The 16,063-nt window shown below is 42.3% G+C and overlaps 1 protein-coding gene across 1 annotated transcript in view; it reads right to left on the reverse strand.

The window, feature by feature from the left end:
- Positions 1–16,063, reverse strand: part of Fyb1 (FYN binding protein 1) — a 142,432-nt gene that overhangs the window by 46,717 nt on the left and 79,652 nt on the right. Inside the window, exon 3 of the mRNA XM_032898816.1 lies at positions 1,007–1,163. Within this exon, the coding sequence (XP_032754707.1) occupies positions 1,007–1,163 (157 nt within the window). The remainder of the gene's footprint in view (positions 1–1,006; positions 1,164–16,063) is intronic.

Here is a 16,063-nt window from a genome sequence, read left to right on the forward strand (position 1 = left end):
CTGGAGCTGAGAAATTAGCAGTGCTTAAGAAACTTGGCTGAGGGGCTGGAGAGATGGCTCAGTGGTTAAGATCACTGACTGCTCTTCCAGAGGTCCTGAGTTCAATTCCCAGCAACCACATGGTGGCTCACAACTATCTGTAATGAGATCTGATGCTCTCTTCTGGTGTATCTGAAGACAGCTAAAGTGTACTTATATATAATAAATGGATAAATCTTTATAAAAAAAAAACAAACCCTTGTCTCTAGGGGAAAAAAAAAGCTTTTTTTTTTTTTTAAAGAAACTTGGCTGAGGTGAAATCTGGAAAGTGTTTTCTGGGAGTCGGCACATAGAATCTGTGTTCCACGTATGGCCAAGGTTGTACCTTATGCGTCCAGCTGAACTTGGCAGTATGGGAGTCACCTAGGTGGCACTAGTTCTGAGGGTGTCGAAGGGGTCATGGAACGTATCTGAGATTTAGCGCTGTGCGGCACGGCTGGAGTCCCTGAAGAGAGCCCAGGAGATGCGACTGGTGAAAGTGCAGCCCAGCCGCAACCAGGAACTGTCTGTCGTTTTGGAGATGCCAGTGCCAGGGGATGACCACCAAGAACAGCAGCAGCAGTGGGGCCAATTGGAGCCTAGAAGACAAGCTGTGTGTGTTGCGGAGGGCAGAGCTGGAGAAGTGACCCAAGCGTCTTCGCCCAGAAGATGGTCAGTAACCCCAGACAATTGGACATTGAGTTATTTACACGGCTGGAGTTCGGTTTTGCTTTGGTCAGATCGTGAGTGCACCCTGGCTCTTCCTACTTGAAATAAGAAAGCACGCGACATAATTTTGATTTTTTCTTTTCAAGGAGCCCACAGGTGAGAGATTTCAAACTTTAGAAATAGCCTGCCCTTCCCGCGATCCCTGCCTACCGAAGTACCACACAAGTTTTCCATAGACCATTTAGCACTCAGCCATGCATACTTTGGAAAACCCTGGCCAGACAGCGCGGATGAAATTGTAAGATGATCCTTTACTTACTTCAGGTCAAGGGGAGGCTTAATGTTTCTGGGGGGCAGGCTGGGGGCTGGCAGATGTGCTGGGTGAGACGCCGGCAGCGGTGGCTGGCTGGCTGGCTGTGTAGGTGGAGGTGGTGGCAGGGAGGTTGTCGAGTAAGGTGTCTGGCTTTTGTTGGAACCTAAGAAGCAAAGGATGGTAAATTAAGACAAATCTGCGGATTATAAGAACTCACTGTTCCAAAGATGCAGAGACGATCTTGAGCAGAAACCTTAGAAGTATACCCCTTGTTGAGTAAATGCTTTAACGAGCCTTAGTATTTTATGTCTGTTACCTTTTCTGAGCTTTTTTGTAAACCTTGGTTTTAATACTCTTCATTTTGCCAACAACTCTATATCAATTTCGTGGCACATTCTTCCCGATTTTGCGAATACACTTTATTTTCTTTTCATTAGATCTGTATTTTAGACCAGAGAAATCTAGCACTTTCATCTCCTGTTCCTGGGTCTAGCACTCACATCTACTGTCATCGCAACATACTTTGTTTTTGACAAGCTCTTTGATTTTTTTATTCATTATTTATTATGTATTTTAAGAATGTGAGTACACTGTCACTCTCTTCAGACACACCAGAAGAGGGCATCAGATCCCATTACAGATGGTTGAGAGCCACCGGGGGTGCTGGGATTTGAACTCAGGACCTCTGGAAGAGCAGTCAGTGCTCTTTATCACTGAGTCATTTCTCCAGCCTGCTCTTTGCTTTTTAACAAATGATATTTTGTTTGGTATTTAAACAGGAAGCCTATTAAATCATCCCATGAGTAAATCGGATACATTGCTAAAATTATATTATAGATATTAAGAAAACTTAAGCACGAATCATCCACATCCTCCCCCAATGCCTACTGAAACATGTATTTTTGAGTGTTTTGATGCAAATGTATGATATCAGTATATTGTCTCCTTTTAATTCCTCTAATATGACTCTGTTGCCTTTTATTTTATTTTGATTTTTGATATGGGGTCTTATTGTGTAGACTAGGCTCTTCTGGAACTCAAAGAGATTCACTTGCCTTCACTCCTTGAGTGTCATGATAAAAGGTGTGTGCTAACACACCAAGTTCCCTGCTGCTTTTAAATTCTGCAACATGGTATTCATCCTGGGATGTCTCTTTGCTGGTCTCATGAATCTGATATCCAAAGGGAATATTCTGTAGCAAAGAGCATGGGAGTGAAGTCCATGGGCTTCAGTCCTGGCTTGGACCAGTTAGTTTCTGCTTTCTTTTATAAAATGGAGCTCGCAAGGATGGTCACTTGTATTGTGTGGGATGTTATGGTCCAATAATACAAAGCATTTAGGATAGTGTCTGGCAGGTAGTAAGTTCAATGTTTTATTTTTTATTTAATAAATTTTTGTAGAATGCCTATAGTATGCCAAGTTCTAGGTACTAGGAACGCAGCAGAGATAAATCAGACTGTTTCTGAGGAAACCTATAATCCCTAAACACATAAATAATACTTAATAAATTTGGACTGTCATATACATTGTGAAATGTATGATGAAAGGTGAAGATACTATGTAACTATGTGTGAAGGGTGTTCTCTCCAACTCTGCATTTAGTGACCTGACCACAGTATATTGGAATCAGACCATATATATAAGCACATTATTTCTCATAGAAATTGAAAGCACCAGACTTCATTCATTATTTTCGTGACTATCTTGAGAAAGAAAAGAGCAAAAACACTGACAATGATGTTTAGACCTGAGTCCCATTTCTCTAGTTATCATATTATGAACAGCATGAAATCGAGGAAATAATTCTCTAGTACTTAGCCATAGTTATAGTTATGTTTTTGTTATAGTTAGAATAGTTACAGGTTTCGTCTAACTCATCAAACACTCACTCACCTCATTCCCAAATGAATGAAGCTCTGATGTGTAATGTTACCTTTGCTCACTGATTACTTGAAAATACTAATCAGTATTTAGGTTGGTGTTGTAATCACTCATTGATAGGCTACCAGGTACAACTACGTGCGTTTACTGCAGGCACATAAGCACACAGGCACGTACACAACCACACACTCTTAGTAGTTTTTCATGAGAATTTGCCAGCATGTTTCAGTTGGCCCCTGAGAGTGTGGTCCTGGCTAATGGGTGGAGGAGAAAGGCCTCTGTACCTTCCCAGCTTGGTTTGACTCTTTTCCTGTTTCCCCATTCTCCATTTACTTTCTCACTTGAAAATTTATGCTTTAAAATTGCGTGTGGTGCCTAGTTCTCTAGAGTATGGAGTTTGGGTCACTTATTGTCCTTGCTTGGATGTGACATTTTAGAGAGGACAAGAGGATGTGTTAATTTTAATTGGAAAATGTATTAATTTTATATCAATTTAAACACTAGTGCAGATTTCTATCTTTATAGCTATGTTTCTTTTGAAATGATTAATCTATTCAATTCTCTGTCTATATTCTACATAACATTTGCTTGTTCTTATTGATTTATACAATGCCTTTATTAGGAGCACCAACCTTGGGGCTAGAGCGATGGCTCCGTTGTGAGCAGTGTGTACTTGTATTTTAATTAATAATCTTATAGGACCACTGTTGTTCATGTAGCCTAGTGTTGACTGGCTTGCTATTATATGACTGGTGACAGTGCTTATTAAATTGAAAATGCCTCTTTCACCAGAGCATAAATATTAGATTATTGGGCAGATGAAAAGAAGTTTTGCTATTTTAATTCACAAATAAGTGATTAGTACCAAAGAGAATAAGCGACTGAGTGAATGTTAGTAAGCATTGCTTGCATGCAAAAATGCCTATTAACCATCTGTGACTTGCATTTCACAGATGAGATTTTGGCAGGCAGAAGCCACTACCATATGAGACTGAGCTAAGGACCGAAAGGGAGAAGTTACACCCGAGGGCTTGGCAATGTCTGGTCTTTGGAATTGGAAACACTGAGAAACCGCTCTACCTGTACACAGACTTCCAGTGTCATTTTGGAAGAGCATATTCTCCTTTCCATGGGACTTGGAGCAGAAAGGGGTGAGTTTCAGTTGCTGGCAATCTTGTGTGACAGCAGGACAAGGCTTGCCTGAGAGTTCACCAAAACCAGAGAAGGGCAGGACTCAGAAAAAAAAAAGGAATGGAATGGGTTTGAAATAAAGATGGCCATTGGGAAATTGTTGAAAATCAACAGCAAGACTTCATAAGGCACTAAATTAACTGTTAATTGTTCCTACTCCTTATGACACACTGAAGTCTTCCTGTGATAGATACACTAGGAGTTGGCGGTGAAATATTTTGCTTTGCAAAATCTACAGTCACTCTCAAATACTGCAGAGAAAAATCATTTGCATCTATGAAAAACAATTCTAAAACAAAGCGTCTTTGTTTTTCTGGGACAAAGACGCGAGCAGACTAACCTCAATATATATATATATGGCTGACTCTCATATCTCAACCATACAGGGTTCATAAAATGCAGCCAATGCTGAGATTATTAAAAGTAAAATGTTCTCTTGTTAGGAAGAGTATAGACATTGAACTATAATGAAACAAGGAGAGATAGATAAACAATACACTTTGGCAGAAAATGTCAGAGAATAAGAGTCTATTCCTGAATTTTAGCAGGGACGCTACAGGCGTTGTATACAGTTTTACTTATGCCTAATAACAGTTCTGGCAAACGCTACCATTTGCTTTCTCTTTGGTGTTGAAAACTGTCCGAGTTCAAAATCGATGAGCAATGAAATGGAGATGAACCACAGACATTTTCCTGTTGTTTCTCCCCTTTCTGCTATGGTCTCTTGCTTTTCTCAGTAATCAAACTGAAATTATTAGAAAGTTTGAGTAGACAATAAATTTTCCTAAGATTGAAATGTCATTCAACTACTTTTTGAAAACCTTTCTTCTTAGGATAATTTTATAAGGATATTTTCAGTTATATATTGGGCGAAACTGGTTTCAGACTATGAAGTATATGTGGAGGGGTGTGTAGGATGCTGATTTTGTGTTGCTTTAGAATCCTGGTTTGGAAGTCAGGTGACAGGAATGTAGCCATCCCAGAGTTAGTAAATGCTCTCAGACATGCTGCCTGACACTAGGAGAAGACGATCCTCCAGAATTAATCAGGGAATTGGAAATAAAGCCATAGAGGTATGTTAAATCTATGAAATAACAGGAAGGAACACGTTTAGGCTTTTGTTGGCATGACGAGTTACAAATGCGAAGTTTGACAGATGACCCCTGTAATCCTGATCTGCAAATTTGTCTTGTCCCTCAAGGCTTGAGCACCTTGCTGGGTGGTCTGTGGTCTTCAAGTACAGACTGAAAGGATCAGGAGTGTCTTCCTCTGAGCAGGACAGGATTGGCCAGAGATATACAACCCTGTGTCTGTAGACAGGGCTGGGTTCCTGGAGCAGTGGTTCTCAATTCTCCTAATGTTTGGACCCTTTAGTACAGTTCATGTTGCTGTGACCCCCAACCATAAAATTATTTCTCTTGCTACCTCATAGCTTTAATTTCGCTACTGTTATGAATTGTAATGTACGGTTGGTTTCATTTGACTTCAAAAAGAGTCTCGACCCACAGGTTGAGAACCACAGTGACCTGGAAAGTCAACAAATGTCTTAGTAAGGACCCCCTGTAGCCTACTGCCAACTCTAGTTCAGGTGAAGGAGCACATGGGAAGGAACTGTCAGGGCACTGAAGCTGGAACTTGAGGCCTCAAGAGGCGATATGATGGGCATTTGATGATAAATCAGATAGGATTAAGAGCTGTCATGGGTCATATAAAAGCATGTAAGTCATGACTTAATTTTATTCTATCATGTAGCTAGATCACATTTATGTATCCGTCCATAAGTTAGACAACATTTAAGTTGTTTGTACTTTTGTTTTTGCTAAAGAACGCCCGCTGTGAACACTCACACATAAACATCTATATGGACCTGTTTCCACATCTTGAGTGTCTATCAAGCATTGTGGGGTAACTTCCTATCTGTCATTTGGGAAGGACTGTAGGTTAGTTCCTAGGTTTTGACAGCTTAGGCAATTAAAATTTAAAAAATAAAATTGTCTTTGCCTACACCTAGTAACAAACCTGTGGAATACGTTTCTGGAAAGTGGAGCTACTGACCTGAAGAACTGAGCATGGAAACATGCTGGTAGACGTCATGTCGTAAGCTCCCTCCACTTTGTGTGCCTCTAGCACACAAAAGCACCTGCTTTGTCATAAACTCAGCCACATTCTTAATACTGAAGTGTGAAAGCACTGTGGAGTAATACTATTTAATTTGCATTTCTGTCCTCGAGGCAAAGGAGTTTGAACATGCCCACAAGACGGTTTATCTGTGTGAGCATGGACACCTCTTACAAACAAGCATATACTAATTTGTAGAGCATAGCATTTTATCTAAACAGGGTACTTGTCTTCGTCTATAGCAAGACAGGACCATCAGACTCCAGGAATTTCACAATCAGGCTCCAAACATACGCCCTAACTGGCACATATCTATTTTGGAGAAAGCAAACTTTTGGAAATCTTCCTGCCCCTTTGAAGCATGTATGACTGGAGGGGTGCTGAGAAAGCACTCGTTCTCTTGGATGATTTTAGTTAATATAAACCACCACATGGCATACAGGTACACAGACAGCCCCTGCTGTGTTAACACATTCAGAGCATCCTCAGCTGCCTTCAGTGCGTAAGCTCTTGAAGCCGCTGGGTCTTACTCTTAGCCTTTGTTTGTCTTCATTCGGCATCTTCTGTTCTTAGCTCCGAAGAACTTGTAAGCTACAGTGGATGGGAAATTTTGCGAACCGATTTAGTTGAGAACAAAACAAGGGGACTGTATTAGTAAGAACTGCTTTTGATTTGAAAGCAAAGGGCCAAGAAAATGTTAACCAGCTTAGAACAGTCCGTCAAAAATGGAAAGAAAAGTAATACTGAAACAAGAGGGTCACACAGGGGGTCAGGGTCAAAAGTAGGATGGAAGCGAAGAGATAGAGACCAAAATGGCTGTGACGGTGAGTGAGAGGAAAGAACCCTTCAGTCACACCTTCAACTCCCCATCTTATTCTTGATGTTAACACCTAGGGCAGAGACCTCCAATCATACAATCACTTTCATTGCTAGTTCATAACTGTAATTTTGATACTGTTGTGAATCATAATATAAGTGTCCAATATGCAGGGTATCTGTTATGTGCCCCCCTGTGGGAACTCCATTTGACCCCCAAAGGGGTCATGACCCACATTTGAACTCAGGTCCTATACTTGCCCAGTAAGCACTAAATCACACAGAGCCATCCCCTTGGTCCTAAAACAATGTTTGACATTAGAAGAAAGGCATTGAGACCCACTGATCTAGAGTGCTCAGTTACTGTTTTGAACTTGTTTATAATACTCAAAATTTATGCGTGTGAATATGTCATCTCCCACATGTGGATATCAGAGGGATAGCTCGCAGGAGCTGGTTCTGTCTCCCATCATGTACGTAGGTCTCAGAGATTGAACTCCTGTCCTCTGGCTTAACGGCAGGTAGGTGCCTTTTCCTGATGAATCATCTTGACAGCTCTCTTCTTCTTCTTCTTTTTTTTTTTTGGTTCTTTTTTTTTCGGAGCTGGGGACCAAACCCAGGGCCTTGCGCTTGCTAGGCAAGCGCTCTACCACTGAGCTAAATCCCCAACCCATCTTTTTTAAGCCTTAAAAAAATGCCTTTCCCAATAACAACTTCGTTGGTTATTTAACTGTATGTTACTGTAAAACTATTTTTACTAGTGATTTTATTTTCAATACATAAAGTCACATAAATCTGGTGCCGCAGTGGCAATAATCTAGAGGGTGGCACAAACGGAGGCAGAAATAGGCATCTAGAGTGTCTGGGGCAGTTGGGCCAGAGCATGCTTTTGACCAATAAACAGGTTGACAGTGGCGCTCATGAGACATATGACTGGTTATTGCGGGAGGCCGCTACTGAGATAAATGTGTGGACAGTAAGCCAAGATAGTTTCATAATGCCTTCCAGTTTTTGAGTGTTTGCAACTAGTAAGCTAAATAAAGCAATGGAGTTATGCAGAGAAACAAGTACACCTGGGGGTTATTCTGGGTTTCATAGCCCTTATTGGAAAGAAATGCTTAGGATGAGATCTGTTTTGATCTGTGCACACATAATGAGATATGTTGGGGTGTGTGTCCTAAAAGCAAAGGAACATGAAGATAGTGTATTACATATACTCGATTCACAGAGCATGATGGTATTTTTATAGAGCTCTTTCAGTGTACATAAAGAGGTCAGGTGGGAGGTTGACACAATGGATTATTAGGTAAAGAAGCTTGCTGTCCGAGTTTGCTATCTGGAAGGAGAGAACCTACACCCGGAAGTTGTTCTCTGACCTCTGCCTGTGTGCTGTGGCATGTACATGCCCTCCAATAAACAAAGCCCAAACAAACAAGTATATGTTAAAAAGGAGAGTTGAGGTGTGCAGCTTGTATTTCAGTGCCCTGCCGAAACTTTCGGGGACATTTAGGATTTGGGAGTTTTAGATTAGTGAGACTCAACCTCTATCAAGTTGTGACAGTCATCTTTTTTTTAAAACGCATTTTAACAGGCAGATATTAACCATACATGTGATATTTTTGTACATGTTTGCATTGCACTAATGACGTTGATTCAGACAGGGCATTTAGGTCAACTTTGATCTCACAAATTTATCATTTCTTTGTAATTATAAGACTCTAAGTCACCTCTTTTGGTGGTTTTGTTGTATCAGACACAGTGTTAGAAACAGCCCCCTTTTCTGTAACAGAGCACAGGCTCCGTCCACCTGGTGAGTCTCAGTATACCTTGGCCCCTGTCACCTCTGTGTCCCCCAGAGCCCCTGTTAACCACGATTTTATGTTCTACTTTACCAAGCTCGATTTTGACATACTTTGTTTTGTGTTGCGTTGTTCTGAGGCAGGGTTTCTTTCTGTAAACCCGGCTACACAATCTGTAGAGCAAACTGACCTGGAACTGAGACCCACTCGCCTCTCTGCCTCACAAGTGACACATTTTTTTCTTAAGTAAAGAAAAAGAAAAATACCACCAAGAAAATGTTAATTGAGGGATTTCCCTGACTAGTAGTTTATTCAGGAAGGCTATCTGTTCCTATCACAACTGTGGTATTTTAACAGGACAAAGTAGAATCAGACCAGGCAAAGAGCCATAGACACTGGGGAAAGAACAGAAGGTAGAGCCTCCCTCCAGGCCTGGACAAAGCAGGTGTTTTGGGTACAACTCCAAGAAAGATCCATGAAGGGGCAACAGGGGAAGACCAGACAGAGAGAAAGGATTTTAGCTGAAGTGTTTGTTTCTTCAGCTCTGGAAACGGCTGCTATTGTCATTGCTCTTTTTGGAAGTTTACCTCTGTAGAAGGGAGGGGACCCAAGACAAAAGACACCACAAAAGGCTGAGTTAAGTCAAGACCTAGAGATGAAAATGACAGGGTAGACAGGAAAGAGAGGAGATGAAAGTACCCAGGAGCAGGGCAGTGCAGAGGGAGGAGCAGGGCAGTGCAGAGGGAGGAGCAGTGCAGTGTAGTGGACAGAACAATGCAGGGCAGAGGGAGGAGCAGTGCAGGGCAGAGGGAGGAGCAGTGCAGGGCAGAGGGAGGAGCAGGGCAGGGCAGAGGGAGGAGCAGGGCAGTGCAGAGGGAGGAGCAGCAGGGCAGAGGGAGGAGCAGTGCAGTGCAGAGGGAGGAGCAGTGCAGTGCAGAGGGAGGAGCAGGGCAGTGCAGAGGGAGGAGCAGGGCAGTGCAGAGGGAGGAGCAGTGCAGGGCAGAGGGAGGAGCAGTGCAGGGCAGAGGGAGGAGAAGTGCAGTGTAGAGAGAGGAGTAGTGCAAGGAGAGGGAGAGGAGCAGGCAGTGAGAGGGAGGAGCAGTGCAATGAGAGGGAGGAGCAGGGCAGTGCAGAGGGAGGAGCAGTGCAGAGGAAAGAGCAGTGCAGGGCAGAGGAAGGAGCAGTGCAGTGTGGAGGGAGGAGCAGGGCAGTGAAGAGGGAGGAGCAGTGCAGTGCAGAGGGAGGAGCAGTGCAGTGCAGAGGGAGGAGCAGTGCAGTGCAGAGGGAGGAGTGCAGTGCAGAGGGAGGAGCAGGGGGTGCAGAGGAGGAGCAGTGCAGTGGGGGAGGGAGCAGTGCAGTGCAGAGGGGAGGAGCAGGGCAGTGCAGAGGGAGGAGCAGTGCAGGGCAGAGGGAGGAGCAGGGCAGGTAGAGGGGAGGAGCAGGGCAGTGTAGAGAGGAGTGCAGTGTAGAGAGAGGAGAGTGCAATGAGAGGGAGGAGCAGGGCAGTGCAGAGGGAGGAGCAGTGCAGTGCAGAGGGAGGAGCAGGGCAGTGCAGAGGGAGGAGCAGGGCAGTGCAGAGGGAGGAGCAGGGCAGTGTAGAGAGAGGAGCAGTGCAGTGCAGAGGGAGGAGCAGTACAGAGAATCAAGTGAGCTGAGGTTCTACATTGGACAGGTCTTTCCTTTCTCTTTAATAAAAAACAAACAAGCATTTTTAAGGTCTGACTCATTTTTAGATAAAAGTGTGTAAGATAAAGTAGAATTTACATGACAAGGCTGATTAACCACTGCAGGGCCTTTTCTATTCACATCCTGACCTCTCTATGAACAGAGACACCTATCTGATAACGAAACCTGATGTATATACTGGTTTTCTCTCAGTCTTGGTGACTGTGCTGGAATGCTGTGATGCAGATACCCCAGTGTGATTAGCCCTTCCTCCACTGACTACACACAACGCTGCAGGGAACATCTACCTACACCTTCCCAGAAGAAGCCTAGAAGCAGGGTTTTAGAGCAGATATTTTAACATAGATTTAAATGTAAGTTTGCATATTTTATACTAGTCCAGGCTTTCACAATGCCCTCCTTTAAGGCTTCTACAGCGTAGATTTGCTGAAGGTCTGGGTCCCCATGTTTCTCCTTGGATATTTAAAATTATTTTTCCCAGTTTCATTAAATAGTCAATTTTTCTTAGCATCAGAAAAAAATGCAAAAAAAAAATCCTACTTCAAACAATGGTGTGGTGGTCAGATTAGTTAACGGAAGTGCCATCACCAGTTCATAGTAGGCAGTCGGTGAACCTTAATTCCCTTCCTTTATCACAGTCCCAGTAAAGAAAATTCAGTTAAGTTAAATACATACTGATGTCATTTTTAGGCTACTAAAACCCCAAAGACATTATCTATTGTACTGTAACTTGGCTCTCCTTCTGTATTTCACTTTTTAATTATTAAAAATTTGTGTGTGTGTGTGTGTGTGTGTGTGTGTGTTTGGGGGGGGAGCAGAGTGGCACAATGTAGTTCAGGGTGGCCTTTGACTTCTGCATATATACCAGATATACTTCACTGTTTCTCCTGATCCCCTTTATACATATAACACACATACACACACACACACACACACACACACACACACACACACACACAGATAATTGTGTAGGAAATTGGGGATCTCCAAGAGTGTATAATAACTTCAGATCAAAATAAAATACCCTATTCCCCTGTCTCTGTCTCCTGACATGCTGGGATTACAGATCTGTCATGACTTGTTTTAAAGTTCATGATAGTATTCAAATTTCACTTATTCTAGCTTTCATCAACCTGAGGCAAATAGTTTAGTAATAATATAAATGTATTTATAATTTTATAATTTATAATTCTAGACTTTCACTAGAATGATACCAGAGTCATATAGCAGGGCTTAGTAAGTATAGTAGTGTTCATATAGAAGGACATTCAAAGATGCTAATTTGAATCCACAGCACCCATGTAAGAAGCTTGGCATGTCTTCACGCACCTATAACCTCAGAGGTGTGGGAGACAGAGATAGAACTGCAGGTTGCTGCAAATAGCTGGCCAGCAGCAGAGCTCAAGATTCAGAGAGGGACTGTGCCTCAAGGGAATAGGGTATGAAGTGATGCAGCAGGACACCCAGCATCCTCCTCTGTCTTCTGTACATCCACCAGCACACTGCACTCTCTCATGCCCTCCATGAGCACAACATGCACAGAGATAATGGTGAAGGAAATTGGGGGTCCCTGTGAGTGTGTAAAGATCTCATATAGAAATCAGCTGCCACAGCTCGGTCATATATATCAAATGCACATAAAGACACGGCCCTCTCGAGCAGGGCATGGTGTCTCACACCTGTAATCTCAGCATTGGATAGACTGAGGCAGGGAAATATGGCATTCTGGGCCGGCCTGACCTATACAGCAAGAGTCTTAAGCCAAAAGTCTATCAATACAATATAAAAATTAATACTCAGTCACATTGACTGTGGCCATCTGTACAAAGTCCAAATATAATTGTAAATTGGTGAAATCAACATATAGTTAAAAAGTCTTTAATAATCATCCATATTGCTACTCCTTCCCTTATTCCTCTCCCTTCCTTCCTTTCATTTTGATTTAGAGACAGGATCTTACTGTATAGGTCAGGCTGGCCTTGAACTCACAGTCTCCCTTCCTCAACATCCTGAGTTCTAAGACTCCAGGCCTGCTCCACTACTCCTAGCTCCCCTTTTCATTCTCTACATCCCCAAATGAGAAAACTATCTTCTGCTTCTTCCTCCTCCACTCCTCTGGTTCAAGCTTTACCGTTGCTATTACAGCAGCCGTTTAGCTAGTCTTTCCTTGATTTAATTATTTATTTTATGCATATGTTTATGTCTATGCATATGCACACGTATAAAAACATGACACATATACAGGGATGCCTGCATGTGTATGCTCATGCATATGAAGACCAGACCTTGGCACTGGGTGTCTTCCTCAGTCAGGCTCTACCTTATTTTCTGAGACAGGGTCTCTCATTGAGCCCAGAGCTCACAGATCCTGTGAGGTTAGCTTGCCATCAAGCTCTGGGTAACCTGCTTTTGTCTATATTCCTGGCCCTGGGATGGTAAGCAAGTCTGTGGGTCTCAACTCAGATCCTCCTGCTTGCATGCTCTACCAGCTGACCATCTCCCTGGACCCCAGCCAGTCTTTCTGTCTTACTCTTACTTGCCTACAGATTATGTTTGACATAGCAAGCGTGAGCTCTAAGGTGCAAAGCAGACCATAATATTCCTACTATGACTTCAATGTCAATGGCTTCAACTGCAAATTTCAAGCTGTGATCTAAGATCTACAACATTTGCATTTGGTTGGTGCTTATTGCTGCAGACTCATCATCAGTCATTTCTCCTTGGTTCTACCTAAAAATATTGTTTTTTCTTTTTCTTTTTTCGTGACGTCAAAAGTGTCCTTGTATCTTCAGTCATTAGACCAAGTCATTCTGTTTGTAACATTTACAGCACTCTCTCTCCGCACTTGGGTTATTTGTCTCCTGGTATGGTCTATTCCTCCAACTAGAAGTTATTTGTTATAGAGACAAAACCCCATGTATATAATTCTCCTTGTTGTATCTTCAGGTATAAGCACATAGTTGAGACTCACTGAAGGTTAGCTGGGTCTATGAGTGAGTAAATTGTTTTCTTGGACAAAGAGGAAAGTCAACCTCTGCTGGAGACACCCACTCTTACTTTGAGCCACAGAGTTTTACTCTACTAAATTAGATTAGGCAAATTATTGGATCTATGCCAATGCTTTTCCTACCCTGGCATAAATAAGAAGCATGCTTAGAAGATGGGTTCTAATAATCTGGTAAAGGGAGTCTGCTTTCAAATGCTCTTGGATACATCTCAGAGATCTTGCTTGATCTTGAACATCAGAGAGTTCTGGTACAAGTGACCTGTGACTGCTTTGTGTCCTAGGAGTGAAACTTGTTGTCTTCTCTTGTAAAATGGAGGTCATCCAGTCAGGTAACAGTAACAGTACTAGTCTGATAAAACTGTAAATTATGACACAAAGACAAGTTTTGAGTAGGTTTTTCCAAAGTAACTAAAACGTAACCTGGAAATAACGTTTACCCATTTTATTTCACTGTCCGAGGCTAGCACATCTGAAATTCTGGGCCCATGATTGGCAGCATCCATGCCAATTGAGAACTTATGAGGAGGACCAAAGCTCAGGCCTATTACAGACCCACTGAGTCAGACACTTGGCGTCTGAGCCAGGCGCTGCGGTCTGCAGGTTCTCAGGGCAGAGATACACACTGAGATCTGAGCAGAAGTTCTGTAGCCCACAGTGTTTTACCCAAAGTCCAACACGAGGAAGTTCAAATTCAAGTCTATGGGAGAGGAGTAACTCCATGAAGTGCCTGCCCTGCAAAAGTGGGCAACTGGCTGCCTGAACCCCAACACTGCTTGCTCCCCCTTCTTAGAAAATGCCTATTTTGACTCTCTAGTTTTCATTTCAATTTTTATAATCCAATTTTACTTTTAGAATTTCATGTATAAATACCACATTTAAACTATTTTCCACCCCTCTCCAGCTTCTCCAACAGCTGCCTCCATATTTTAAAATTTTTTATGTATTATTATTAGGTGTATATGATGTGTGCATGGGAGGTTAGAGAACAACTTTCAGGAGTCAGTTCTCGCCTTACACCATGAGTTCCAGGTACTGAACCCGAGTCGTCAAGTTTGTGTGGCAAGCCCTTTACACATGGGTCTGTCTCACGAGTACACAGTTTTCACTTTTAACAATCCAGTATCAACTGTTTTCTGGTATTTTTGGTTAGGATTTCATTCCCTGAGAGTTTCTCTCAGTATTTGCCCATACTGCAAAAGATGACATTTATGAATATCTGTAATTGAAGTAAGAGAATGCAGGGATTATGAAGCACAGAAGCCCCTTTAGGGGGCTACAGGATTATCCTGTTAGTAACTGGATGAATGGGTTGCTGTCATGGGGTGGTGAGCGATGAAGGAAATGGTGAAGTCAGATGGCTAGGAGATGGTATATTCAGACTCGGGACAAGAAGAGAGAATGTACCCACTGATGTACACATCAGTATATGTCAGAATAAAATCAGGCAGGTAGATTCTTAAGACAGGAGATGGTTCTTTGACCATGTGCTCTACCATTTGTGTAACAGTTGACTAAAGAGAACCACGGCAACCTAGGCTTGAAAGGTCTTATCAATTTTAATGTTCAGTAGTTTTTATGAGGTTTGTCATAAACAGCACAACTGATTTTTCCTAGAGTCACCTTACTTCCTCTGCATTGGACTTTGAAATACAGCAGAAGAAAATAATTTAGGCTTCAGGATGATATTAACACAGGCTAATACTTAAAAACATCCTCCATTCTTTCCAAAGATAAGAGGTCCAAAGTCTGGCTAAGAGTCATGGTTTACTCAGACAGAAAGCTTTAAACCCCAACATCTAGGATAAGAACCTGTTTTTCTTATTCAAGTCTGAAGAGATTTGTTTGCTTTTTGGCATGCCATGAACCCAAAAATGCTTTTATCCCTCTGTAGTTAAACATCTCCCTTTAGTAAGCTTTATAGCATCTCAATGATGAAAGAAGCTACAAGATCAAGCAAAGAAAATCAATAACTAATATACTAAGGATAAACGCAGACAAAACTGTCTCTGTATGTGACCAGCTCGTGTGTGTGTGTGTGTGTGTGTGTGTGTGTGTGTGTGTGTGAAAAAGAACACGGATGACCTGACAGTTACAGCCATATGTGTTGCTTGTTCATACTTTGGTATGAGTCCATGGCTGCTGGATGACTCTGGGGGTCAGCAAGATTAGTCGTTAGTTTCCCAGGAGGAAGTGCTGTTGCTAGCGCACCTCTGTTTGTGGGAGTGGGGGAAGAGAAGAGACTTTAAGTTAGGAAGAAAGAGCAGAGTAGAATTTACTACACTGACTATTCAGCCCGCTATTTAAGATTTATTTTATTGGTTGGGGATTTAGCTCAGTGGTAGAGCACTTGCCTAGCAAGCGCAAGGTCCTGAGTTCGGTCCTCAGCTCTGAAAAAAAAAGATTTATTTTATTACTTACTTTATATGTATGCATGTGCATGTGTGTATGTGTGTGCACACACGTGTGTATGTGATATGACTGAAATTACACCATTCTGAGATGAGGCCACTTTGTGGTAAGTTGTGAGGTGTTTTTTTCCCCATCTCATTGGGAAACACCCCCAT

This window comes from Rattus rattus, chromosome 3, assembly GCF_011064425.1.
Source record: "Rattus rattus isolate New Zealand chromosome 3, Rrattus_CSIRO_v1, whole genome shotgun sequence".
NCBI lineage: Eukaryota > Metazoa > Chordata > Mammalia > Rodentia > Muridae > Rattus > Rattus rattus.